Source organism: Lipotes vexillifer, unplaced genomic scaffold, assembly GCF_000442215.2.
Source record: "Lipotes vexillifer unplaced genomic scaffold, Lipotes_vexillifer_v1.1 scaffold393, whole genome shotgun sequence".
Taxonomy (NCBI): domain Eukaryota; kingdom Metazoa; phylum Chordata; class Mammalia; order Artiodactyla; family Lipotidae; genus Lipotes; species Lipotes vexillifer.
This window is the reverse complement of record NW_006774564.1, coordinates 2,421,980-2,448,712: the sequence shown is the minus strand read 5'-3', so window position 1 is coordinate 2,448,712 and position 26,733 is coordinate 2,421,980. Positions and strand designations below refer to the sequence as shown.

Genomic DNA, 26,733 nt, shown 5'->3' with positions numbered 1-26,733 from the left:
TTTCCCTAGGTATTGAGGGGAAGGCACAGAAGAGCTGGGGAAACTGGAGGGTTTGGGTATGGGGATAGTGGTTTTCAGATTATCGCACCTGTCTGTGACCCTGAACAGAATAGTCCCACCCTTGCCCAGGTGTGTAAAACAGGGTCCTGACCAAGAGGCCTCCCTGTTGGCCTGTTTCCAGGGGTCTTTACACATCCTGTCCCAAGCCTCTCCCTGGGATGCTCACTGCCTCTGCTTTCTGCTCCTGACCCCTCCCTGCAGGCTCCTGTTTTTCCTCCGGACATCCCCTTCTCTCCTCCATGGGCCCTTCCTTCCCAGATGCCTTAGGGCTTGCTCCCTCTCCTCCAGAGCTATGCCCACTGGCTCTGCCAGCAGTGGTAGGCAAGCCCCCCTGCCACCCCTGCTGCATCTTCCTGCCCAGAACTTGCCAGACTTGACTCCTCTCAGCTGCTACTGTGGGTGGAGGGGCGGGTGGGGAGCAGAGGGGTGGGCTTGGGGGAGGGGAGGGAAGTCTTTGTCCAGGAGGATGGGGTAGGGGGGTGCTTAGAGTAGGCGAACAACAGTTTCCATGGAAACTAGAGCCTGTCACTAGGCACTGGAGCTGAGAACCTATCTCTAGAATCTGGGAATGGGGAGGGAGAGAAAAGGGTGGATTTTTCCATCTGATATTGTTGGAATTTTCATCTCCTCCATTGAATCCTGGTCTGCTCCCAGGGCTCAGTTCCCTACTCTGTCAGCATCTCCCAAGTGCACAGAGGTCCTCAATCTGGACCCCAGGGCTCAGGGTGGGAGTTCCCTGCCCCATTTCTGGAAAGTCCCCAGCTTCCTGCCCACACCATCCCATAACTCCGACAAATCCAAGTGGAAGCCTTGTCTTATCCCCAGGGAGGGAAACTGATCTTGGTGCCTGACAGGGACAAAAGCACCAGTGGGAGGGAGGGAGGAAGCAGGGGTTGGCACCAGCCCTCATGCTGTCCTGCAGGCCCTTCCCTCCATGCGCATTCACCCCTGAAGGGGCCAGAACACCCCTAAGCTTGCTTGGTAGCCCTGACACCAAAGGCCGCTAGGACCTGGCCCTTATAATCAGGGACCTCGTGGGCCTGTGCTCTCGAGGTCCAAACGGGTATGGAAGGGACTGGGAGCCTCAAGGAACTCGCAGGACAGCCGTATATGGGATTGTGGTGAGAACAGCCCAGTGTGCCACACACAGCACAGAATGGCTGAGTTTGCACATGAGAGGAAGTGGGGATGCCTGGGAGAGTTTGGGGGTATTATGGGGGTCACAGGAGACCACAGAGGGATCACTGGATGCAAAAGAGTCCCAGTTCCCCAGGCACTTGGTGCTCACCTGCCTTACCTCTTGCCCAGGTGAGCACTGTGAGGTGAGTGCCCGCTCAGGCCGTTGCACCCCGGGTGTCTGCAAGAATGGGGGCACCTGTGTCAACCTGCTGGTGGGCGGCTTCAAGTGCGACTGCCCATCCGGAGACTTTGAGAAGCCCTTCTGCCAGGTGACCACACGCAGCTTCCCCGCCCGCTCCTTCATCACCTTCCGGGGCCTACGCCAGCGCTTCCACTTCACCCTGGCCCTCTCGTGAGTTCCTGGGTGCTGGGGGTAGGGGCCGGTGGGGAGTCTGGTGCCTCCTGTTCTGCGGATGAGGTGGGAAGTCAGGCAGCAAAAGTGCCCGGAAGAGGTTGTTGGCAGAGCCAGGTCTGCACTTGGAATTGCCTGTGCAGTTGGCCAGCAGGCCTCCTTCACCCACCAGGGCCGTCTACGCTCCTCCCACCCCACCCTCAAGGGTGGGAGCTAGGATGCCAAGGTTCTGCTTCTGGTCCTGGTTTGGGCTCATCTTCCACACTCTAGCCACATGGCCCATAGCCTCGGCCAAGGAGTCAGCCCTCTGGAGAGTCCTGAATAGGATTAGGGCTGGTTAGGTGGCTGGGGTGCTGGCATCCAGGTGGGTGCCCCATTGCGTGCCCCCATCGCCCACTCCTACTCAGGTTTGCCACCAAGGAGCGTGATGGGCTGCTGTTGTACAATGGGCGCTTCAACGAGAAGCATGACTTTGTGGCCCTCGAGGTGATCCAGGAGCAGGTCCAGCTCACCTTCTCTGCAGGTGATCCCGCTTGCCCCACGTCCTTGCCCATCTCCTAGAGGCCCTGTGTCTCTCGGCCCTTGACCCCAAGTCACACACTCTCCCAGCCAGATCTGGGCCCAGCCCAACCATGAGCATCCCCTCCCCATTCCCAGCCCTCATCTGGTGTCCCAGCTCACCTGGGTCCTTTCCCCAGGGGAGTCGACCACCACCGTGTCCCCGTTCGTGTCCGGAGGGGTCAGTGACGGCCAGTGGCACACAGTGCAGCTGACGTACTACAATAAGGTGGGTGTGGGAGGCGGTCAAGGAGCTGGAGGGTTCTGTCCTTGCCTCAGGTGCTCACCTAGACCTGGGTGGCATTGCCTCCCCAGGGGCTGGTCATGGCACTTCTGGCTGAAATGGGGGAAGGGAGGGGTGGAACTTGCCACCTTGCTGGGCATTCCCATTCCGCTGGGTGGTGTAGATGCTTCCTGTTCTAGTAGGCAGAAACTTGAGTAGACGCTGAGGAAGGTAAAGTGCGTAAGTCCTGTGAGCACACATCAGTGTGTGCACACATCAGTGTGTACACACACACACGTATATGTGGGGGGGGGGTGTACACACAGGGGGTGAGTTAGTGCCTGGCCCATGACCCGAGTGGCTCTTGCCCCCTCTTTCCCATCTCTGCCCTTCCCTGTCCACAGCCGCTGTTGGGTCAGACAGGGCTCCCACAGGGCCCATCTGAGCAGAAGGTGGCTGTGGTGACCGTGGATGGCTGCGACACAGGGGTTGCCCTGCGCTTCGGAGCTGTGCTGGGCAACTACTCCTGCGCTGCTCAGGGCACCCAGGGTGGCAGCAAGAAGTAAGCAGGGGAGAGGGCTGGGGCTGCGGTGAGGTGTGGGCTAGTCAGGGAGGGAGGGTTGTAGGGGGGCCTTTGGGGGCCCTGAAATGGGGACCAGTTCAGACGGGGGTCATCCCTAGCCTTGCTTCCCTCTGTCCCTGCTCAGCCCTCCGCAGGGGCTGGGGTGGGAGGCGGGAGCGGGCAAGACTGGGGGACTAGAGCCGGGCCTCGTGCAGCAGTCTGGGGAGGGGCGGGTATCAGATGAGAGCAGCTCCGTGTTGAGGCTCCCCTTCCCCTGGCTGCTCTACAGGGCCCCTTGGGCTCCTGGCCTGGCGGCAGGGCTCAGGGAGGAGGAAGAGCCGGAAGCACCCAACTCTCCCTCATGTCGCAACCATTTTCGCTCCCCCAGGTCTCTGGACCTGACAGGGCCCCTGCTGCTGGGCGGGGTGCCTGACCTGCCTGAGAGCTTCCCTGTCCGAACCCGGCACTTCGTGGGCTGCATGAGGAACCTGCAGGTGGACAGCCGCCATGTCGACATGGCCGACTTCATTGCCAACAACGGCACCGTGCCCGGTATGGGAGTTGGGGTAGGGGCGAGGCCAGGGGCCCTACGCAGAGAGGAGGGGTGTGCCTGCTGCGGGGACCCCTGCACGTGGCGGGTCTCGGAGCCCCCTCCAGCCACTGCCACAGGTTTTCTGTTGGGAGCCTCCACCTGAGCGCCCTTCTCTCCACTCTAGGCTGCCCTGCCAAGAAGAACGTGTGTGACAGCAACACTTGCCACAATGGGGGCACCTGTGTGAACCAGTGGGATGCCTTCAGCTGCGAGTGCCCTCTGGGCTTCGGGGGCAAGAGCTGTGCCCAGGGTAGGGGGCAGCCCTCAGAGGTCGGGGCCTGGGAGCTGTCAGCAGTGCTGGGGACACTGGCAGGGTCCAGGCAGGCACTGGGCAGGGCCCAGCTGAGCTGGGCTGTGGGTAGAAAAGCATGTCTGGGCAGAGCCTTGAGAGGGTAGCACGGGAGACAAAGGGCCCAGTCAGAGGCAGGCCTGGGCACAGTGTGGTGCGGGCCCAGGGCAGGTGAATGCTCTGGGGGGCGGGGCTGCCGTGGAGAGTGGGCACTAGGAGGGACAGTGCCCTGCCTCCCAGGGAGCCGCCCCTGCTGAGCATCATACCCCCCGGGGCACTTGGGCGCTCCGCCTCTCAGAGTCTGCCTTTATCTGTCTCCCCAGAAATGGCCAACCCGCAGCGCTTCCTGGGCAGCAGCCTGGTGGCCTGGCATGGCCTCTCGCTGCCCATCTCTCAGCCCTGGCACCTCAGCCTCATGTTCCGCACACGCCAGGCCAACGGCGTCCTGCTGCAGGCTGTCACCAGGGGGCGCAGCACCATCACCCTGCAGGTGATGCAGAGAGGGGTGGGGCAGGCGGGCCCTGGCCAGGGTTGGTCAAAGATGGCTGGGCGGGGCCTTTCCCTGGAAAGAAAGGCAGCTAGGTTCGTTTGGTGGATCACTGCTGCCATCTCTTGGGCCCAAGGGAAATAATACCTTTTCCTCTCTGGCCTCAGCTGGGCAGCAGGATGGGTTTGGTGGTCCAGGAAGGAGGACAGTGGGCTGGAAGAAGAGCCCATTAAGGCAGTCTGCTGACCCTCTTTTCTTCTGGTGCCAGCTTCAGGAGGGCCACGTGGTGCTGACCGTGGAGGGCACTGGACTCCAGGCCTCGTCTCTCCAGCTGGAGCCAGGCCGGGCCAATGATGGCGACTGGCACCATGCACAGCTGGCACTGGGAGCCAGTGGGGGCCCCGGCCACGCCATCCTGTCCTTCGACTATGGGCAGCAGCGGGCAGAGGGCAACCTGGGCCCCCGGCTGCATGGGCTACACCTGAGCAACATTACCGTTGGGGGAGTGCCTGGGCTGGCCAGTGGTGTGGCCCGCGGCTTCCGGGGCTGTTTGCAGGTGAGCCTCCTGCCCTGCCTTCTCATCTCCAATAGCTGGAGTCTGGAGGCCCGCTCCACAAAGGGCCAACACTACCTTGTCCCTCCCAGGGTGTTCGGGTAAGCGAGACGCCCGAGGGTATTAGCAGTCTGGATCCCAGCCGTGGGGAAAGCATCAATGTGGAGCCAGGCTGTAGCCTGCCAGACCCCTGTGACTCGAACCCATGTCCTGCCAACAGCTATTGCAGTGACGACTGGGACAGCTATTCCTGCAGCTGTGATCCAGGTATGCCAGGGATCCAGGGAAATGGGGCAGGTTAGCAAGTGCGGGGCAGCGACGGTTCACTCTGGCTCTGCCGTGTGACCTGGGGCTAGTCACATCAGCTCTCTGAGCCTCTCTTCCTGCACTGCAAAGCCAGAGCCAGCTGGTATAGCTGCTCAGGATAGACGGGGATAAATGAAGGCAGGTTTGAAGAAAAGTGTCAGGGGAAGGTGGGGATTTAGCCTCTCCTGTCCTTCTGATCCCAGGTTACTATGGTGACAACTGTACTAACGTGTGTGACCTGAACCCATGTGAGCATCAGTCCGTGTGTACCCGAAAGCCCAGCGACCCCCATGGCTATATCTGCGAGTGTCCCCAAAATTACCTTGGGCCATACTGTGAGACCAGGTAAGTGGACCATTGCAGGCAGCAGCAGGTCCCAGTGGCACTGCCTGTGTCTGGTGTGTCCCTCAGAGCACTGAGAACCTGGCTGAGCCACAGCCAGGCTCAGAAGGGCCACACATGGCTACGCCAGACGGGTGGCAGAGGGATCCCATTCCTGCCTGGTCCTTCTCCGCAGAATTGACCAGCCTTGCCCCCGAGGCTGGTGGGGACACCCCACATGCGGCCCATGCAACTGTGACGTCAGCAAAGGCTTCGATCCAGATTGCAACAAGACAAGCGGCGAGTGCCACTGCAAGGTGACAGCCCCGGCCTAGGCCTCCATAGTGGCTGCCTTGGCCTCTGTTCTGTACCTCCTGGGCCCTTGCGGGGGACAATGAAGGAAGACTCTGCAGAGAGCTGAGGGCTTATGTGCCTTTGCTCCACTAGGGTGGGCAAGGGGCTGTTTGTCCTCGTGTGCCTGGGGTGTGGGGCGTCCAGGACCTATACTTAACCAATGAGCTCTGGGTCAGCTATACTGCTTGTTTGCAGCCTGTTCTGATTGGTGTCTCATTGATGGATTAAACTCCAAAACATTACCAGTTGTTACATATTTTGAATGTACCATTCTTGGTGGGGACCTGAGGTCAGGGAGCCTCTCTCCCGAGGGGCCATAGTGAAGGATCCATGAGCATCCAGGGAAGAGAGCCTGAGCCAGTGACCCCATCCTCCCTCTCCCCTCCCAGGAGAACCACTACCAGCCCCCTGGCAGCCCCGCCTGCCTGCTGTGTGACTGCTACCCCACGGGCTCTCTGTCCCGAGTCTGTGACCCTGAGGATGGCCAGTGTCCATGCAAGCCAGGTGTCATTGGGCGCCAGTGTGATCGCTGTGACAACCCTTTTGCTGAGGTCACCACTAACGGCTGTGAAGGTGGGGCTCTTGCGGTAGATGGGTGGCCCTCCCTGCTGTGTGCCAGGCCCTGGTGTCCCAGGGAGGCCCGGAGCAGGGGCTGGGTGCAGGCCTGAGGCTGCACAGGGAGGGCTGGGGAGCCTGGCCAGAGCTGTAGGGGGACAGTTACTCCTGAGTGACGGTGTGTGCTTCCCTGCAGTGAATTATGACAGCTGCCCACGGGCCATCGAGGCTGAGATTTGGTGGCCCCGTACCCGCTTCGGGCTGCCTGCTGCTGCCCCCTGCCCCAAAGGCTCCTTTGGTAGGTACTGGAGGCCCAGAATGTGAGACTGAGGACTTGGCCTTTCATCAGTGGGGTGAGGGTGGGGAGCCCCTGGCTACTGATCATAGGACCCCACTTTCCAGCCTCCAGGTCCTGGGGACTCCATATCCCATGCTTCCTTGGCTCACTGTTCCCCTGCTCCCAAGGTTGCCTAAATGAAAGGTGCCTATATCTTGGACTCATAACAAAAGTGCTAAAAAAACCCTGCAGTGTGCATGGCGCAGGGCTGGGTGCTAGAGATTCAGAGATGAGTCACACAGGGTTCCCGTCCTCAGCTCACCACCTAGTGCTGGAGTTATGCCACTAGAAAGATGGTCTGGGGAGTAGGGGAGGTGAGGTGCTGTCCCAGGTGACCCAGCCGCAGGATGGGGGCTGGCGCTGGTCCTTGGATTGACGATGACCAGAGTTCAGAAGTAGAGAGTGAGTGGCAGAGAGCTCAAGGTGGTGGCTGGAGAGGGGCAGCCACGTCTGGGGGCTCAAAGGGACCACGTGTGCTGCAGGACCACGTGTGCTCCTGTAGCCGTTTTTTGGGCTGATCCTACAGAGGTGTTGGCTCTGGTGTTCTCCACCCGCGTCTCCCTGTTTTCACCTGCAGTCCAGGATGGCAGGGCCCTTGTTTGGTTGTCTCCTGCCTCTGGTCCATGAGGGGCTGGCCCCCAGCAGAACTCAGCCAGGTCTCGGCAGCCTCCTGTGTCTCCCCCTGAGGCCTGCCCTCCTGGCTGCCTTCCCCCAGGGACTGCTGTGCGCCACTGTGACGAGCACAGAGGGTGGCTCCCCCCAAACCTCTTCAACTGCACATCAGTCACCTTCTCAGAGCTGAAGGGCTTTGTAAGTGGAACTTCTCATCTCCATCTCCTTTACCCCCGCCCCCTGCCCTGGCCCAGTAGGACCTGCCTGCCTTCCCAGCTTTGAGAAAGGGGACTCTGGAATTCCAGCTCCTGTCTCCCAGGGCCCCCACCTGGAGGCCATTTCTCCCCTTTCCTGAGTCCTTTTACTCTAGAGTTCCAGTTCTACTCTCTGGGTACCTCACTCCTGTGCTGACCCCCCAGCCTATCTTGGTCCCAGGCTGAGCGGCTGCAGCGAAACGAGTCAGGCCTGGACTCGGGGCGCTCCCAGCGGCTGGCCCTGCTTCTGCGTAACGCTACCCAACACACGGCTGGCTACTTCGGCAGTGACGTCAAGGTGGCCTACCAGCTGGCCGCTCGGCTACTGGCCCACGAGAGCACGCAGCGAGGCTTCGGGCTGTCCGCCACACAGGATGTGCACTTCACCGAGGTGGGGCTTGGAGAGGGCAGGAACGGCTGGGTGGGTGGAGGTCACGGTGAGTGAGCCTGCTCCTGGCCACCTGGGGGCAAAATGGGGGGCACTCCCCACCCCTGCCTTTGGGGAGCTCTCAGCCGGCATGAGGCCCCCATGAGACCCCCTGAGCCATGGCCCAGCATATGGGTAATTTAGAGCACCTCTTCCTAACCCTTGTCACAGCAAGGCACCCATAGAAAATAATGTTTGTACTGGGGCCTGGTCTGATCAGGCTTCTTGGAGGAGAGGCCCTGCCCATCGTGCCAGGACAGGGAGGAACCAGCATCTAATAACATCTGTGTGGGAAACTCTTAGAGACTGAGGAGGAAGGGTTAGAGGGAGGGGCATGGTGGGGGGCGAGCCAGGGCTGGTCTAGGTACAGGCTGGGGCCTGGTGCTGGGGACGAGGAGTGAGGCTGCAGGCACAGCCCACCGAGACCGTGCCCTCCCCCAGAATCTGCTGCAGGTGGGCAGCGCCCTCCTGGATGCAGCCAACAAGCGGCACTGGGAGCTGATCCAGCAGACAGAGGGTGGCACCGCCTGGCTGCTCCAGCACTATGAGGCCTACGCCAGTGCCCTGGCCCAGAACATGCGGCACACTTACCTAAGCCCCTTCACCATCGTCACGCCCAACATTGGTGAGGCTGCTGCCAGGGTGGGAGGGTCCAGGGAGAGTCTCTGGTAAGGGCGGCCGTGCCAGGGGCCTGCCCACCTCACCGGGGCTCTGACCTGTGACCTCTCCCTAGTCATCTCTGTAGTTCGCCTGGACAAGGGGAACTTCGCTGGGGCCAAGCTGCCCCGCTACGAGGCGCTGAGAGGGGAGCGGCCCCCGGACCTTGAGACAACGGTCATTCTGCCTGAGTCCGTCTTCAGAGGTCAGTGGGGGCCAAGGGGTGGGTCAGGGGCCAGGCCAGGGCATCTGCGCAGGACCCAGCTGAGTGGACAGTGTCCCCATCCCAGAAACACCCCCCGTGGTCAGGCCCGCGGGCCTTGGAGAGGCCCAGGAGCCAGAGGAGCTAGCACGGCGTCAGCGGCGGCACCCGGAGCTGAGTCAGGGTGAGGCGGTGGCCAGTGTCATCATCTACCGCACCCTGGCTGGGCTGCTGCCCCATAACTACGACCCAGACAAGCGCAGCCTGAGGTGAGCGGCTGGGGAGACGAGTAGTGGGGGGACAGGTCGGGTGGGTGAGGCACAGAGAGGGGCCAGGGGTTGGGGGCATCTCAGAGTGATTAGGGGCATCCTCCAGTCACGCGACTACTGTGGTGACTGTGTGCCCGCCTGCCCCGCGCCAGAGTTCCCAAACGCCCTGTCATCAACACGCCCGTGGTGAGCATCAGCGTCCATGATGACGAGGAGCTTCTGCCCCGTGCTTTGGACAAGCCAGTCACAGTGCAGTTCCGGCTACTGGAGACGGAGGAGCGGACGAAGCCCATCTGTGTCTTCTGGAACCATTCAATCCTGTGAGCCTGCACTGCCCTGCCCCCAAGGCTTTGGGCGGAGAGCTCAGGCCCCTGGGCACCCCACCCTTCTTGTCTCCTGACTCTGCCTCCCTCACGCAGGGTCAGTGGCACAGGTGGCTGGTCAGCCCGAGGCTGCGAAGTCGTCTTCCGCAACGAGAGCCACGTCAGCTGCCAGTGCAACCACATGACGAGCTTCGCTGTGCTCATGGACGTATCCAGGCGGGAGGTTGGACCCACCAGGGGTAGCTGCAGAGCTGGGGGTGGGAGCCAAGGGCACTGGACTGGGTGCTCAGGCCCCACCCTTCCTAATCCCTCTGGCTCTCTGCCACCCACCCTGCAGAATGGGGAGATCCTGCCACTGAAGACGCTGACCTATGTGGCCCTAGGGGTCACCTTGGCTGCCCTACTGCTCACTTTCCTCTTCCTCACTATTCTGCGTGCCCTGCGCTCCAACCAGCACGGCATCCAACGGAACCTGACTGCCGCCCTGGGCCTAGCTCAGCTGGTCTTCCTCCTGGGAATCAACCAGGCTGACCTCCCTGTAAGATGTTCCTCCTCACGCAGAAACCTTCCCCAGTGCCCAGCCCTCTCAGGCTCCCATATGCGTCCTCCCCAGCGGCCCCCTCAACCCCTGCTCCTGCAGCAGTGACTGAGCCAGCCTAGTGCCTGGCCCCAGTTTCCTCCTCTCTAGCTCCCCCTTACTTCCCCAGCACCCTAGAGGTACCTTCCTCTGGCCCAGACCCCCCCGAAGCACCTCCCAACACCCAGGCTCTCCTCCCGTCTGGCGAGAGCAGGACCCACACTCTGGGTGTGCCTTGGTCACTGACTGGGCGCGGCCTGGGCCCTCAGTTTGCCTGCACAGTCATCGCCATCCTGCTGCACTTCCTGTACCTCTGCACCTTTTCCTGGGCTCTGCTGGAGGCCTTGCACCTGTACCGGGCGCTCACCGAGGTGCGCGACGTCAATGCCGGCCCCATGCGCTTCTACTACATGCTAGGCTGGGGTGTGCCCGCCTTCATCACAGGTACCCCCACCCCTGATCCCGGGCCTTGAGGTTCTACATCCCTAGGGCCTACGTCCATCTTCATGCCACCTTCTCCCACTCCCATTCCAGGCCCAGAGGCCCACATCCCTACGCCCGGGCCAGGTTCTCCACAAGTATCCCTCTGGTTTAACTCAGCTATTGACACCCCCACTCAGGGACAGGGTCCCCCATCCTGGAGAGGACGGCATGGACAGATGGTGGGCAGAAGCCTTCATCCCCTGCACCTGGCCCTAGGAGCCCACTTGACCGCCTGACTGATTTCCAAGTCCCTGATCACCCCTTCCCCGCTGCTGTCACCAGGTCTAGCCGTGGGCCTGGACCCGGAGGGCTATGGGAACCCTGACTTCTGCTGGCTCTCCATCTACGATACGCTCATCTGGAGTTTTGCTGGCCCCGTGGCCTTTGCTGTCTCGGTAAGTGCTAGAAAGCGGCTGGGGGCGAGCAGGCTGAGTGTGACCTCAGGATCCCCTTTAGGAATTGCTGAGGCCTCCATAGGGTGGGGTGGAAGCTGTCTGTTCCCTGATGGTCCCCCTCACACGTCCCCCTCCCCTGCTAGATGAGTGTCTTCCTGTACATCCTGGCGGCCCGGGCGTCCTGTGCTGCCCAGCGGCAGGGCTTTGAGAAGAAAGGCCCTGTGTGAGTATGGGGTGTGGGTGCCTTGGCAGTGGACGGGCATCGGCATGGGAGGCCTCACGGCCAGACTCACAGCCCACCCCCTCCCCAGCTCGGGCCTGCAGCCCTCCTTCGCTGTCCTCCTGCTGCTGAGCGCCACGTGGCTACTGGCACTGCTCTCTGTCAACAGTGACACCCTCCTCTTCCACTACCTCTTTGCTGCTTCCAATTGCATCCAGGTACCTGGTCCGACCCATGCCCTGTGGGAGGCCGGTGGAATTGTAGGTGGGAGGCTTGGGTACGAGGTGCCTTAATAAGTGCTTAGACACTTGCTGCTTCTTGCCTGTCAGGGCCCCTTCCTCTTCCTCTCCTATGTGGTGCTTAGCAAGGAGGTCCGGAAAGCACTCAAGTTTGCCTGCAGCCGCAAGCCCAGCCCTGACCCTGCTCTGACCACCAAGTCCACTCTGACCTCGGTGAGGGAGCCAGGGTCAGGGAGGTGAAGGGGTCATGGGGAGTTGAGGGGGAAGAGGCAGGAGGGACAAAGGCTGTGATTTTGTCCCACTTTTTCTCCATCCTTATATCCTTTCCTGGAAGGAGGAAGGGGTGGTGAAATGGTATGTGTGGCCTGGGAAGAAGGGGCCTGGGGTCGGGGAGGGGGATTTTTGACTTGGGAGGGATGGGAGCGGGGCTTAGAATAGATGAGGGAGTAGCCAAGACAGGTAATCAGGTCATAAATGCCCCACACCTGAGAATCCCTTGTGCCTCTTGGTAAATCTTCTGTGCCTCCCAGAATGCTCTCAGGAGATAATTCCTGGTGCCATCTCTTGCCAGCAGACCCTTATACAGCCGAGCCCGGGGCACTTGGGGTACGTAGAACTGGCACAGCTATGGCAGAGCTACAACATTACTAGGCCCTGAAATGGGGGCAGCAAAGATGTGGGGCCTCTCTCTTCAGTCCTGGGCATGTGGCGGGGAGAACTTAGGGCAAGCTCCCTCGGCCCCTCCGCTTTCCTGGGGCCACCCCTTCCAGCTCACCCATGTACTGACCTCTCTGTTCTCTGCCTAGTCCTACAACTGCCCCAGCCCCTATGCAGATGGAAGGCTTTACCAGCCCTATGGAGACTCAGCAGGCTCTCTGCACAGCGCCAGCCGCTCGGGCAAGAGTCAGCCCAGCTACATCCCCTTCTTGCTGAGGTGAGCTCTGGTGATGGGACAGTTGGGGAGGGGAGAAGGGCACCGGGCATGCTAGACCCAGGCCAGGCTGCTAGGAGTTGCGTAGCACACATCATGGCCGACACGGTGGCAACTTGAAGTGGAAGCAGCGAGGAACATGGGGAAGGAACTGGAAAACCCAGAACAGAGAAGAGAATGGGACACCGGGCGAAGGGCCAGGCTGATGCCTCCAGCATGTCTTGTCTTCTTAGGGAGGAGTCCACACTGAACCCTGGCCAAGGGCCCCCTGGCCTGGGGAACCCTGGTGGCCTATTCCTGGAAGGTCAAGACCAGCAGCATGGTGAGGACGGAACCTCCTGACGGCCAGGGGTGGTGGAGGCGCAGCTGCCTAACTTTTGTTGAGGGTGGGCAGTGGCGGATGGGCTGCCTGTGATCTCTCCCGCACTTCCTAGATCCAGACACAGACTCTGACAGTGACCTGTCCCTGGAAGATGACCAGAGTGGCTCCTATGCCTCTACCCACTCATCAGATAGCGAGGAGGAGGAAGAGGAGGAAGAGGCGGAGGCCACCTTCCCTGGAGAGCCGGGCTGGGACAGCCTGCTGGGGCCTGGGGCGGAGAGACTGCCCCTGCACAGTACCCCCAAGGGTGGGTCAGCGCAGGGTTGTGGCCTTGGGGGCAGTGGGAGGGCAGAGGGGCTGGGATTCCTGGGCAGCAGGACTAGGGCGGCGACTCTCCTAGCTGTCTGTCTTCTCTGGGCCTCGTCTACTTCCTTTCTCCACCAGATGGGGGCCTGGGGCCCGGGAAGGCCCCCTGGCCAGGAGACTTTGGGATCGCAGCAAAGGACAGTGGTGGCAATGGGGCCTCTGAGGAGCGGCCGCGGGAGAATGGAGATGCCCTGCCTCGGGAGGGGTCCCTGGGTCCCCTTCCAGGCCCTTCTGCCCAACCTCACAAAGGTGAGCGGGGTATGCTCAGCTGCATGCTCCCCCATCAGCAACCTCACTCCTCACACTGGCCTGTGGCTGGCAGGGCTCTAGAGGGCAGCCCCATGCTCCTTCCACCTGCTCCTCATGGCACCCGCCCTCCGGCCCACAGGCATCCTCAAGAAGAAGTGTCTGCCCACCATCAGTGAGAAGAGCAGCCTCCTACGGCTACCCCTGGAGCAGGGCACAGGGTCTTCCCGGGGCTCCTCAGCCAGCGAGGGCAGCCGGGGTGGGCCCCCTCCCCGCCCTCCACCCCGGCAGAGCCTCCAGGAGCAGCTGAATGGGGTCATGCCCATCGCCATGAGCATCAAGGCAGGCACGGTGGATGAGGACTCGTCAGGCTCCGAGTGAGTGTGGCTGGGTGGGCGGGACAGGGTGCAGCCCCACAGAGGCCCTGCCTCCAGGCCTCCCAGGGCGCTCTGGTGGGCAGCGGAGTGTGGCCCAGGTCCCTTCAGGACACATGCCCACAAACATGACGCCCTGTGGGGTCGGCCCAGCCCAGCATCGGGCCAAGTGAGGGAGGGTGGGAAGCTGGGGTTGCTTTTCTGTTTCCTTCTGGTGAAAGCTTCTCACTGTCTCCTCTGCTCTGACTAACCCTCTGTCTGCCTTTTCTGTCACTTTCCTTTCCTGCCTCTCCAGATTTCTCTTCTTTAACTTCCTGCATTAACCCTGGGCCGGTGGTTCCTACACCCTGAGGCTCCCTTACGCTCCCCAGCTGCACTCATGCTCCCACTCCCGTCTTGTGCTTTATCCCGCCCCTGCTCCCCCTGCCTGCCTGCCTGCCTGCAGCAGCGACGAAACATCCATCTGAGGAGCCTGGGCCTTGCCAGGAGGGGCACCCACCCCACCCAAGGCCATCTAGTGCCAACTCCCTCCCCCACCATCCCCCTCACTGCACTTTGGACCCCTGGGGCCAACATCTCCAAGACAAAGTTTTTCAGAAAAGAGGAAAAAAGAAATTTAAAAAAGGAACTCCACTCTTCATGACTTCAGGGATTAATTTTTTTTATACGCTGGAAATTGACTCCCCTTTCCCTCCCCAAAGAGGATAGGACCTCCCAGGATGCTTTCCCAGCCTCTCCTCAGTTTCCCATCTGCTGTGCCTCTGGGAGGAAAGGGACTCTTGGGGGGCCTGCCCCTCGTTTGCCATCACCAAAAGGAAAGGACAAAGCCACATGCACCCAGGGCATCAAGCCCTGCGGGCCGCACCAGGCAGGCCTCAGTGCGGCGAGGGCGCAGGGCCGAGGGCACTCCTCACCCCGCCTGTGCCGCCCCTTCCAGGAACTGAAAAAGCCCTGTCCGGAGAGGGGGCAGAAGGACTTAGCGCCCCCAGACCCCCAAATGCTGCATGAACACATTCTGAAGGGAACCCATGCCCCTGGGTGGCGGCCGGGCCACCCCAGCCCCTCTCCTTTCCCTGAACTCTGGCCGTGCACTGCAGCCCGGGTGTTTGCTCAGTTCGCTGACCCAAAAGTGCTTCATTTCCCTGCCCGCCCCATGCTGGGGAAGGCCAGTCATGTGTTAAGTTGAGCTTCTTTGCTATTGTGTGGGTGGGACAGGGAGGAAGAGGACAGATGGGGCTGGCATGGTCGCCCCGTGCTGTCTCCAGCCCAGGTCTCCAGTCTGGGTTCCAGGGTCCACTCGCCCTCCTCTGAGACCAGACAAACCCCACTGACCTGCTGTGGCCTCTGAGACATGTTCTATTTTTATCCCCTTCTTGGAATTGGCTCTCTTCTTCGAAGGACCAGGTCCCTGTTCCTCTTTCTCCCCCTCACCACCCAGCTCCCTGCGAAGAGAGAGTTAATATATATTTTTTATTTATTTGCTTTTTGTGTTGGGATGGGTCCAGTCCCAGGGGGTCTGATGGGGCCATCAGTCAGGTCGGGTGTGTACCCAGCAGTCCTGGCGAGGGGGCCTCAGGCCCTTCCCCTTGCTCCAGGCTGTCATCGCCCCACCTCTCCCTCCCTCCTCAGTTTTGCCAACTGCTGTTCATGAGTCACCATTTATGCTGAGCATGTATTCCAGACTTGTCACCCATTTTACTCTGGAGCAGGTGGCTAGAAAAAGAGGCTATGAGTAGAAAAAGTGTTCCTATTTCTCATTTGTAAGGCTGGTCTCTGGCTTTTCTGCCATGGATTCTTTCCCTGGCCTCTCCCCTCAGCAATTCCTGCAAAGGGTTAAAAACTTAACTCGTTTTTACTACTGATGACTTGACTTAAAAAAATACAAAGATGCTGGATGCTAACTTGATACTAACCATCTGATTGTACAGTTTGATTGTAACTGTAAATACGGTAGCATTTTGTGCTTTGTTTTTTCAGTTCTCCATGCCACTGAATAAAACTAGTTCTGTGCGGGCTGAGCACTGTCATCCTTTCCTCCTGTGTGGGGCCCTCTCCTTGCGGCGCGGGGAGGCCTCGTCACTGGAAAACACGAGCAGGCAGGGCCCTGGAAGGGCCAGGTCAGGGGACTCAGATATCCTCTCGACACCCCCAGCAGTGTCCCCCAAATAGCCTCAGTACTGAGCCCACGTCCTGGAATTTCCAACGAAGATGTGGCTGTTAGCAGGAAAGTATGCTTCTCACCAGGACAGGAGGGACTTGTACGGCTGGAGAGGCTGCACAGAGCAGGCAGGATTCCAGCCCAGCCCCTTAGGGCTGAGTCCCGTCCTGGGAGCAGAATTCAGGAGGCAGGGAGGGCTGAGAGGCTGGTGGGAATTGAAAGGTGCTCAGTGACTAGGTACATCCTAACTTCATTCCTCTGGGCGGTCTCGTGTTTTTCCCCATCGGAAGTGAAGCAACTACTCATACTCTAGCCAGCTGTGTGCTCTGCCACATTACTTCCGTTCCCACGTTTTGTGTTTTTCGAAGGTCTGTTCAACAAACTAGATAGGGAGTTCACATGGGGGCCATAGAGGGGAGTTGTTAAGAACACAAACCCCGGAACCAGACTGAGTGACTGAGCCTTAGTTTCCCTGCCTGCAAAATGAGGATGATAATGGTTTGTGCCTAACTGAGCTTTTACGAGAATTAAATGAGTTGACACATGTTAGTGCTTAGAACAGTTCACAGTGCATAGTAAGAGACCAAGAAACCCTGGCTTCCTTCCCTGGTGCTACTGGGGAGGGGGGTGAAGGTAGAGTGCATAAAGAGAAAAGACAGAAAGCTCGACCCAAACGGAAGGAAGTAAGCAGGTAGTGAGCTAGAAGGGCAGCTGTGGCAGGCAGGCCTCCTCCCCCGCGGACGCTGCCTCCTGAACGTTGCTTAAACAGATCTGCAGTGGGATTGGAGGGGCAGTTAACGAAACCCTAGACTGACTTAGAGGGCGAAAGGAACATGCCTTGCCTTGTCCTCTTCGGCCACCAGGTGGCAACAGCACGCGGGTCTGCTGCTTGTTTTGCCTCTGAGGACCCACCGGGGCCTGGCTCACACGCAGGCCACACGAACATGCCATCTGCTGGCCACACCTAAGAGTGTGTCTGGGCTTGCTTCTGTCAGACACCAGTGCAGGACACGGTTGGGAGACGCACCTGAGGTCTTCCTGCCCCTGCCAAATGTTCTCCAGAGCCAGACACTCAGTGTCTGTCTCCACACACCCTCCCCCAGCTCAATGCTTGGAATCCCAGAGGCTCAGGGAAAGGTGAAAGTGTTGGCAGCTGTCACTGTGATATAGGTGAATGTGTTAAATGAACCTTAAGATCAGCTATAAAAAGAAGAAAGCCACGGGGGGGCCCCTGGCCCAGGAACAGGGGAAGGGCCTTTTAGTGCCTCAGAAGGGGGCCTATGGGCATGTAAACCTGGGGGGGCGGGGCACCAGCTGGAACTCACTCCCTTGGCCCAGTTGCCTGCTGACTTCCTTAAGTCAGGGCCTGGCCTCCAAGGAGGAAAAGTCCTCTCAAAACTCATAAGGAATTGGGCTGGTTCTGGCATTTCCAAGAATCGAAGGCTGTGAGAAAAGGGAGACCCTTAGTTAATCTGTTAAATGAATCTTTTGTCATTCATTTAACAAACACCACCCCCCCCATCTTGCACTCAAATATTTTTTCAATAAATGAATAGAACTCTCCACCACATACAAATCACAACACTAGGCACTGCAGAGGTTTATAAATCCTGGCGCCAGCCCTCAAGTCTAGTAGGGGTAAGAAGAGAACACCAACAATTCTAAAGACGTAAGGCAGAACATAACAAGGTGTTCAGGCATCTTCTGCCTGAGGCAATCAGCAAACCTGAACACCAGGGTACCCACCCGAGGGCCCCCTCATCCCATAAGTACAGCAGACAAGATGCTGAATTCCTAGGAGTACCCATTCTCTTGCCAGGAAAGGACACCCACGTTTAGAATATAAATAATAATTTATCAAGACGCTGGTCTGATAGCTCCTCCCCCGCGGACGCTGCCTCCTGAACGTTGCTTAAACAGATCTGCAGTGGGATTGGAGGGGCAGTTAACGAAACCCTAGACTGACTTAGAGGGCGAAAGGAACATGCCTTGCCTTGTCCTCTTCGGCCACCAGGTGGCAACAGCACGCGGGTCTGCTGCTTGTTTTGCCTCTGAGGACCCACCGGGGCCTGGCTCACACGCAGGCCACACGAACATGCCATCTGCTGGCCACACCTAAGAGTGTGTCTGGGCTTGCTTCTGTCAGACACCAGTGCAGGACACGGTTGGGAGACGCACCTGAGGTCTTCCTGCCCCTGCCAAATGTTCTCCAGAGCCAGACACTCAGTGTCTGTCTCCACACACCCTCCCCCAGCTCAATGCTTGGAATCCCAGAGGCTCAGGGAAAGGTGAAAGTGTTGGCAGCTGTCACTGTGATATAGGTGAATGTGTTAAATGAACCTTAAGATCAGCTATAAAAAGAAGAAAGCCACGGGGGGGCCCCTGGCCCAGGAACAGGGGAAGGGCCTTTTAGTGCCTCAGAAGGGGGCCTATGGGCATGTAAACCTGGGGGGGCGGGGCACCAGCTGGAACTCACTCCCTTGGCCCAGTTGCCTGCTGACTTCCTTAAGTCAGGGCCTGGCCTCCAAGGAGGAAAAGTCCTCTCAAAACTCATAAGGAATTGGGCTGGTTCTGGCATTTCCAAGAATCGAAGGCTGTGAGAAAAGGGAGACCCTTAGTTAATCTGTTAAATGAATCTTTTGTCATTCATTTAACAAACACCACCCCCCCCATCTTGCACTCAAATATTTTTTCAATAAATGAATAGAACTCTCCACCACATACAAATCACAACACTAGGCACTGCAGAGGTTTATAAATCCTGGCGCCAGCCCTCAAGTCTAGTAGGGGTAAGAAGAGAACACCAACAATTCTAAAGACGTAAGGCAGAACATAACAAGGTGTTCAGGCATCTTCTGCCTGAGGCAATCAGCAAACCTGAACACCAGGGTACCCACCCGAGGGCCCCCTCATCCCATAAGTACAGCAGACAAGATGCTGAATTCCTAGGAGTACCCATTCTCTTGCCAGGAAAGGACACCCACGTTTAGAATATAAATAATAATTTATCAAGACGCTGGTCTGATAGCCTCACATACTGTGAATTAAACTCTACTTAGGGCTTCCCTGATGGCGCAGTGGTTGAGAGTCCACCTGCCGATGCAGGGGACACAGGTTCGTGCCCCGGTCCGGGAAGATCCCACATGCCGTGCAGCGGCTGGGCCCGTGAGCCATGGCCGCTGAGCCTGCACGTCTGGAGCCTGTGCTCCGCCACGGGAGAGGCCACAAGCAGTGAGAGGCCCGCATACCGCAAAAATAAATAAATAAATAAACTCTACTTAAGTTGATCTGGACCTTCTAATAACATATGAAGCCTGGAAATGCCTAGAAAAAGGCAGCCTGTTCCCATCGAATGCCAACAAGGGGGCTAGTCATAGCCTGATTAGCTGGAATCTCAAGAGCCCAGGGCCTATTCAGACCCCTGCCTGGGAAGCCCATCCTGGCTCCCTCACTGGAATTACACAGGAGTTTACTCCAAATTTGTTAGAAACTGGAGCAGGATTTACTTCCACATGTATTCAGAATATAAAAATATACTCATTTTATTTTAGAAAAATGCAGACCAATGGAGCAAGCTTATCATAAACTGGCCTGTTAGGAGTCACAGAATCCACAGGAAACAAGTTCTGGAGACCAGATGCCTGCCTCTGCCTCTCCAAACAGGCCTGAGTCCAGCAGAGGATGTTATTCAGGAGGACTGCTCCTTGGAGAGCAGGGAGGTTAGCTACAGAGGCCATTCACATGTAAATGTCCAGCAAACCAAAGCCTGGGATGAAAATCAAACTCTGTGGAGCTGGACACAAGAATGGGGGTGGATGAGGACAAACCACTCTCGAGCATTTCTTATTTTCTGTTTAACTTCACCACTGGGAGGCAACCTCTTTTTCCTATCTTGTTTCAACTGAGAGTTTGATTCCCCTCCAGCTCAACCCGAATCCACCCTACCTCCCATGGTCTCTACTCCTGGAGCACCAGCCATGGTGGCAGCTCTTCCTTCTATCCCTGGGCCAGAATCTGCTGGAGTCAGGCCTGCCTCCAAGGAGAGAGCTTGGGAAGCTGAATATAGAGGTGAGTCCAGGCAGTGACTATAGTAGTTTGCTACTGAATTCTTGCTTGCTGTCCTGATCTCTTTACCTAAAGAGAGAGAAGAAGGAACTGCTTTAAATTGCCCTTCTTTCACAAGCCCATTTGTCACCAGCTGAGTTCAACTTCAGGAAGAAATGGGACTCCCTGCCCCTCCAGGCTCCCCTCGTCATCCCCATCAAGGGAAAAAGAGACAGCATCTCAACCTGTCTTACCTGGTAGGTCCTGGGACTGCAACTTTCCTGGGGGGCTGCAGATTGCTGCGACCGGCACCAGGGATGGGAAGATTTGGTCGCTGAGAAACAGGAACTTGATGGGTGTTAACAAAAGACATGAGTTAGCAGAAGGTTCAAGTGACCTTCTCAAAAAGAAATACTGGATGAAGGCAGAGTGAGTTTGGGATTAGTGCCTTTCTTCCCACCCAAGATAAAAAACATACGGTATTTGAAAACTGAGGCTCAAACTCTGCCCAGGCCCATGTTCTCTCCTTAACTCAGCCTTCCCATCTTCAAACAGAGCTGTAATGAGGGTGGAGAAAGTCACTGCTACCAACTCTGGGAGGGTGCGTTCATGCTGGGCAGGGGTAGGTATTCTTCCTCCTGATTTCTTATCCTTATGGCCATTCTTCTCACCTCTGTGCCCTGCGGCACTTGGTCTTGGAAGTCCTTTCCGAGCTGGCAGGGAATCTGAAGGAAGGGCACCTTTGCTGGATGGTACACTCCGGCTGGTGAGTGGCATCCTGCTGGCAGGCCTGGGAATGGCCGACGGAACAGGCAGTCGACTGGAAGGCTTAGCAGCTGCTCCCTGTGGCCGAGACAGGCGCTGAGAGTTGCTGGTAGAAGGCTGTGGAGCCAAGACTGGTCTGACAGAGGTAGGTGGGCCTGGCGGAGAGGAGCAGAGGAATTTTAGGGTCAGCTCCGCATCCTCCCTCCTCCCACTCACCCACAGCTTTGCTGCCCAGGTCTTCTCACTTGCTGTTGCTCTCCCACTGGGCCCGGCTTTCCCCCGGACTGGAGGAGTTGATCGGGCAAGAGGAGAAGATGCTGGGCCTTTGGATGCAGGGAACAGATTGCAAGTGGGCGACTCCTGAAGCACAAAGAGAGGGGAAATAAAGGACTAGAATGGAAAAATAATCTGTTTTGCTGGCTGATTAAGGGACAGAGGTGGAGAGCTGCCTAGATCCCAGTAAGGAAAAGAAGTTAGCTGCCAACATCGTCATCATCATCACCAATGTCATTTATTGAGAGCTGACTATAAGCATTATAGAGCTCACACACAGACGCGGTGGTAAGTGCTTTGCTTATGGTACCTCGTTTAATTCCAACAATCCTATGAGATAGAATTTGACTATTTCTATTTTACCAACAAGGCAACTGCTCTATGCCTATACTGAGTCAGGCACAGTGTTGGGGGCACACATCTAACCCAAACCCTCTACACTCACCCTCTTCATGCTGGAGGGCCTCTTTCCAGATGTTGCTCGAAGAGCCCTGACTGACACCTTCCTATCGCTGCTCCGGAGTCGGGGTGTCAGGCTGCTTGGGGAGGGGGTGCTCCGAGCCAAAGAGCTCACGGTGGGCAGCAGGTCTCGGACAGGACTGTCCTTGAGCACAAAGGTCTCCCGCCGAGGGCTGGGCTTCACCCTTCGAGGCCCTGGGCCCTCACCGGTGTTCTCCCACTCCTGCAGGGCACACTGTTCCAGATGAGCTGCCAGCCGGTTGGCTTCACTGAGGATTTCTTCCAGCTTCTCTGGGCTGAGGGGGCCTAAACTGAGCCTCAGACTCTGTGGGGCGGGGGCCACTGCATTTGGGTCACTTCGATGGGAGAGACCTCGTCGGAGGGGTTTCTCCGGAGTCACCGACACTGCTGTATCTTCTTCCTCTCGACTGCGAAAGAAAACAAATCAGGCACCTTGCCCACATGGAGAAGAGCAGGAGACTACAAGGGAGACTGGGCAAAACCCCCACTACAGAGCTAGGAACACGCCCCCAAACCCCGATACCCGTGCTGGCTGTGAGATCTAAGTAACGAGACAGCCAGTTCTAGGAGGCCTTCAGCACTTACTGACATTGGGAATTATGCCAGGATGAACATGAAGCAAATCCACTTACCCTTCTTCTTAACACCCTGAAATCTCCTTCCAGCTTATCCCTTCTCCCCTTCCCCAGTAGTGTCATAGGGGGCGAAGTCAACCAGCCACCCAGAGCCCCAGTGCACCCAACCTTGCTAAATTACCAATCCAGACCTAAGGCCAATAATTCAGCAGTAAGGTGTTAGAGACAACCATTGTTGGAAGAAGGTAAGTAGGATAAAGAGTCTACTACCTGTCAGATGGTGACAGCCCCCCAAAGTCCAAGGTCTCATCTGCTATAAACTTTACATCTGTAGGGGAGGAAAGAAGGAATGCCAGCCTTTGGTCCCTAACACGGCTCTCAATCACAGGGCCTCATTCTTCCCTCCAGCGTTTCCTTACCTTCTTCTAAATCTTCCATGTTCCAGCCAGCAGGAGCAAAAGTCAGCTTAGACCCCGGAGCTGGAGAGAAAATACACCTTTCCTCAGGTCTCCATCCTGCCCAAGGCCTCCCAGCTAGACTCGGTGCAAGCCAGGGGCTGGGAGTCACGCTGAAGGTAAAGAAGGCGTTCCAGCAGCAGCACCTGCCCCTGTAACTGAGGTACTCTTACCTCCGGAGCAAGTTCCGACAGATGCCCCCATCCTCCCATCTCCTTCCGCACATTGGCCCCCGCCCCACTGCGACCCGACCTCTTCTCGCTGGGGCGGTCTACGCGCCCCATCCTCCTCCCCAACATCACCCTCCGGGTTCTTCCTCTCCCCAAGCCATCTTTCTACTCCCCGCGGCACCACGCCCACACCACACCTTCACGCCACCCTCACTTTTCACTTTCCGACTCGCCTCACCTCCCGCGGAAGGTGCTTTCCTCCCACAACCTAGCCCCGGGAACCCGCTCCGAGGGGGCGGGGCGCCTTTCGAATCTCTCAGGCCCCACCCACTCCTACCACACGCGCTCAATGATTGGTGAAGGCCAGCATCCTCCGCCCTTGTGGGGCGGGGCGGTGGAGGGGTAGCCGGCCGGAAGTCCGCAGGTGGGGGCCGAGTGGGAAGCCGTTCCAAGAAAGGCTTCATTTGGAGGGCTGAGGCGAGGAGGCCGCGAGCGCGCTTGCTTGCCCGGGAGACCTTGTTCGGCTTCCCTCCCGGAGCCAGGCCTGCGAGGGGCGGGACCTCGCGGCGGCGCGCGAGGGAACGGGCCAATGAGTGAGAGTTTCGCGACCTGCCGTCCCCCTCTTCTCCGCCCCCTCCTTCTCGTGCTGGGCAGAGCTGAGCTTTGACGCCCCTTGCGGCCGTCGGCCGTAAAACTAACGATCTGCCTGAGGAAACTCGTTGTATTGGGCTCACTAGGCTCACTTCATTCGGAAGCGCAGTGTTAGCCTGATCCCTCAGGTGTATTCACGGAAGCAACTAAACATTTATATTTTAGGTATATTGAGGTTCTCTAAGACGTACATCTTCCATCGGCTTTTTAGGCGAGAACATTCGGAACCTGAGGCATCCAAGGTGTGAAGAAAACTATGGGCTTTTCAGACAAGGAGATTTGGGTTCAGATTCAACCGTGGCTCCACTGTTGACCAGTATATTGAGTATCTTTGACCTCTCTGAGCTTATGTTTGACCCCTCGCTTATCTAAGAGGATCGTGACCGTCGCAGTACATTAGGAGGATAGTTATGAACATCAAGTTTTATACCGTGTGCCTTCCTCTAAATTAAAAGCTGTGGTGTTAAAAGCTTAAGCCTACTTATTAGGGATTTTCTTTGTTGTTTCCAAGGGTTGCCTGTGAATAGACTGGGCCACCAGTCTTCTCAGAAATATTCTAAAAATTTTAAGTTAAAAGTCCCGAAAAGAATGGTTGAAGAGCTTTCCCGTAAACAAAGAGCCTAAGCTTTTAGTCTCCAGAGTTTATGAGCATTATTTTGGCGGTTTATAGGCTTTTTGTTTACTTCCTAGTTTTTAGTTGTGAAGTTGAGGTGGTGAGGTTGGCAGGAGTGAGATGTTACAGTAATAAATGCCGCAGGGAGCGAAGGAGCCTTGGAATTTAGTAGTGTGATAAGGAAGAGGGTGGGGAGACCCAGAACTTGCAAAAGCTTATGTGAGGAAGAGCCCAGAGAAGAGGATTGCCTCTTTTTCCGTAGGTTTCCTGGTGACAGTGGAATTTCAGTTGCTTGTAGGTTTCAGATTCTTTAGAGGTAAGAAAACCAGAGCCAGTAGCTTCTCTCTCTTCAGGCAGGTAGTGGAGATCAGAGGGAAAGAAGCTGTTAATTAACTGCATTCCGTCTTCCCCTAGGAGCAGCCTGAGTAGGGAAATTCTTCACGCACCTTCAGGTGAGTGGAAGAGGCAGTTTTAGCAAGTTGGAAGTTAATTTCTTCTAAGGAAACTCATCTCCAATTTTCTGTCACCAAATTATGATTTTGAAAGCTGTTGAAGAAAAAAAGCAATGGATCTGCTTTCTCTTCCATCAGAATGACAACAAAGCCAGAAAATATAGATTTCAGGCACAAGAATTCTTCCCTCAGCGTAAGGCCACTAATCTGGGAAATAACGTGTGCCCTTCAGCTCAACTCCAAAATGGTATGTATGAATAAGAGTTAAAGATTTTGGGTAAATTATGAAGAAATGAATTAATGAAGAAAGTATACCCCCTCCCAGGCACATGGTAAGCCTTAGTTGAGAAGTACTTTGAGCATAGTGTTGAGTGCATAAATGATAAACTTAAGGATTGCAGTGCAGTTCTCCTTGAATGCTGGGAAGCCTCTTGGTCACTGTGTACGTGACTGGCTGGCTCGGGGACTCTGGCCCCTGCTCCCTAATGGCCCTCTCAACATTCTCAGCCGGGGTTCCGCAAGTGCCTTAGACCCTACAAATGATTTGTTTGACTATTTTCTCAGTTTTCCCAAGGATGCTACATAACTAGTAACATTCTTTATGCATAGGAAGAAGTTAATTTATGACATACAATGAATGCCTTGGGGCACTGGGACTTTCTTATAGCACTCCAGTTGAGAAAGGCTGGAATAGGTACTTGGCCTCAGCTGAAAAGAGGCCTTTGGTCTGAACAGAAAAGCTCTTCTTCACACTCAGCCAAAACATATCCACTTCCTCCTCAAAACCTTGCCTTATATTTACTGCCTCCTAGAAATTTTTTCTTTCTTAAACCCATGATTCCAACCCACACCAAAACAGTGGGGGTCCCTGGGTGAGAGATAAGAGGAAATAGGGAAGACTTGAATTCAAACAGACGTGATTCAAATCTTAGAACTTCTCCTTTCCAGCTACATAACTTGGAGCAATTTATAAGCTTCAACTCACTCATTTGTAAAATGAAGATTAAAAGAGATAACGCCTGATACGTAGAAGGCTGTTTCAGTTATGTATTATTGTGCAACAAACCACCCAATATTTAGTGGTCTGAAACAACGGCAACTATTCATCTGCTCATGATTTTACAGTTTGGGCAGGGCTGTGCAAGGACAGCCTGTCTCTACATGAGGAGTAGATTAGGTTTGACTAGGGTTGAGGGGTCCAAGGTAGCCACACATGTCTAGGGCTGTGGTGCTGGCTGTCAGCTGGGATGCTTTGTTGTCCTCCACGTGGCCTCCCATAATTCAGTAATCTATCCTGAGATGCTTTACATGGGAGCTGACTTCCAAAAGCAAAAGCAGAGACTAGTAGACCTCTCAACTGGCATAGCATCACCTCCACTACATTCTTTTGGTCAAAGCAGGGCACATGGTCAGCCAGATTCAAGGGGGGAGAAAAAGACTCCAACTCTTGGTGGAAAGAGCACCATGACCATTCCAGGATGGGAGGAATTGTTGCTATCTTTTGCAGATTCCATCACAGAATGCCTTCAGTATCTTATTTGTTATAGAAATGAAAACGTGTAAGCAAGAGCACATCACTTTTATTCTTTCCCCAGGGCTTAATGAGACTCTGCACTGGTTTCTTCACTGTCTCCCAGCCCTCAGATCTTAGTGCTCTGTCTTTAATTAGCTATGTGTGTATTTATGTGTCCTGCTGTCTGTGTCTCTGTGATAGATGTGCATCCTGTTTTCCAACTTATACTGGAAAGCATAGAGAGGAAGAGAGCAGGTCATCTTGAGCATCCCCCCTTGAGCACCTCATACTGTATAGAGTTGTCATAGACTGTCTAGAGAAAAGGACAGTGTTAGGAACCTCTGTGGAAGAGAATGTAGTTATGGGAAGAGAAAGAGGAGTCTGGGGGCCCGCAGATTCCATACAGTCTGGCTAAAGGATTCCAACTTTCTCAATGGTTTTCTATATAGAAAGGCTCAAACAGATGGACACTTATGCAGCGAGGATCCACACCTTTATTTAGATTAGTCCAAACAGACACTATGCTGGAGCTCCTTAAGAACACAGTCTCTCCACAGGCTTCCTGGAGGCACAGAAAAGAGAGGGTATGTTGTGGCCATAACGGCAAACAGTGAGAGCTCATCCAGGCTGCTGAGGTGACCTCCTTTCATGGTCCCTGGGTCCTGTGCTCTGAACTCTGTATTTACCCTGCTTCGTTGCTGGCACTGACCAGGAGAAATGGAAAAGGGCACTAAGAGTAACAAGGATAACACCAACACAACATGACATTAACCTTAACCTTAACCTTAATGCAGAGAAGGAATTGAGGGATGGTGAGAGAACTGGCTGTGCAAGCCAGCTGGCAGAGAGAGATCTCCTGAGAAGCTTGTACTTTTTTTTTTTTTTTTTTTTTTTTTTTGCGGTACGCGGGCCTCTCACTGTTGTGGCCTCTCCCGCTGCGGAGCACAGGCTCCGGACGC

The 26,733-nt window shown here is 56.4% G+C and overlaps 3 protein-coding genes across 3 annotated transcripts in view; 1 reads left to right on the top strand and 2 right to left on the bottom strand.

The window, feature by feature from the left end:
• CELSR2 (cadherin EGF LAG seven-pass G-type receptor 2) overlaps positions 1-14,236 on the top strand; it is a 24,851-nt gene extending 10,615 nt beyond the window's left edge. The window contains exons 3-34 of the mRNA XM_007449326.1: positions 1,369-1,591; positions 1,999-2,114; positions 2,290-2,378; positions 2,777-2,934; positions 3,323-3,486; positions 3,651-3,776; positions 4,139-4,305; positions 4,571-4,858; positions 4,948-5,122; positions 5,365-5,506; positions 5,679-5,799; positions 6,226-6,409; positions 6,588-6,689; positions 7,444-7,538; positions 7,776-7,985; positions 8,463-8,646; positions 8,755-8,883; positions 8,969-9,149; positions 9,302-9,469; positions 9,569-9,695; positions 9,810-10,010; positions 10,319-10,493; positions 10,815-10,927; positions 11,071-11,150; positions 11,239-11,365; positions 11,477-11,599; positions 12,193-12,320; positions 12,551-12,639; positions 12,752-12,946; positions 13,084-13,254; positions 13,394-13,628; positions 13,921-14,236. Of these exons, the coding sequence (XP_007449388.1) occupies positions 1,369-1,591; positions 1,999-2,114; positions 2,290-2,378; positions 2,777-2,934; positions 3,323-3,486; positions 3,651-3,776; positions 4,139-4,305; positions 4,571-4,858; positions 4,948-5,122; positions 5,365-5,506; positions 5,679-5,799; positions 6,226-6,409; positions 6,588-6,689; positions 7,444-7,538; positions 7,776-7,985; positions 8,463-8,646; positions 8,755-8,883; positions 8,969-9,149; positions 9,302-9,469; positions 9,569-9,695; positions 9,810-10,010; positions 10,319-10,493; positions 10,815-10,927; positions 11,071-11,150; positions 11,239-11,365; positions 11,477-11,599; positions 12,193-12,320; positions 12,551-12,639; positions 12,752-12,946; positions 13,084-13,254; positions 13,394-13,628; positions 13,921-13,948 (4,814 nt within the window). The 3' untranslated portion in view covers positions 13,949-14,236. The remainder of the gene's footprint in view (positions 1-1,368; positions 1,592-1,998; positions 2,115-2,289; positions 2,379-2,776; positions 2,935-3,322; positions 3,487-3,650; positions 3,777-4,138; positions 4,306-4,570; positions 4,859-4,947; positions 5,123-5,364; positions 5,507-5,678; positions 5,800-6,225; positions 6,410-6,587; positions 6,690-7,443; positions 7,539-7,775; positions 7,986-8,462; positions 8,647-8,754; positions 8,884-8,968; positions 9,150-9,301; positions 9,470-9,568; positions 9,696-9,809; positions 10,011-10,318; positions 10,494-10,814; positions 10,928-11,070; positions 11,151-11,238; positions 11,366-11,476; positions 11,600-12,192; positions 12,321-12,550; positions 12,640-12,751; positions 12,947-13,083; positions 13,255-13,393; positions 13,629-13,920) is intronic.
• Positions 14,237-19,881: 5,645 nt separating this feature from the next.
• On the bottom strand, positions 19,882-22,358 carry PSRC1 (proline and serine rich coiled-coil 1). The gene is given in 7 exon segments (XM_007472263.1): positions 19,882-19,917; positions 20,082-20,176; positions 20,479-20,617; positions 20,809-20,952; positions 21,311-21,752; positions 22,191-22,248; positions 22,340-22,358. Coding segments are annotated over 7 exon segments (933 nt in total).
• A 533-nt stretch (positions 22,359-22,891) lies between these two features.
• Positions 22,892-26,733, bottom strand: part of MYBPHL (myosin binding protein H like) — a 15,220-nt gene continuing 11,378 nt past the window's right edge. Inside the window, 1 exon segment of the mRNA XM_007449362.1 lies at positions 22,892-22,923. Coding sequence (XP_007449424.1) covers positions 22,892-22,923 — 32 coding nt within the window.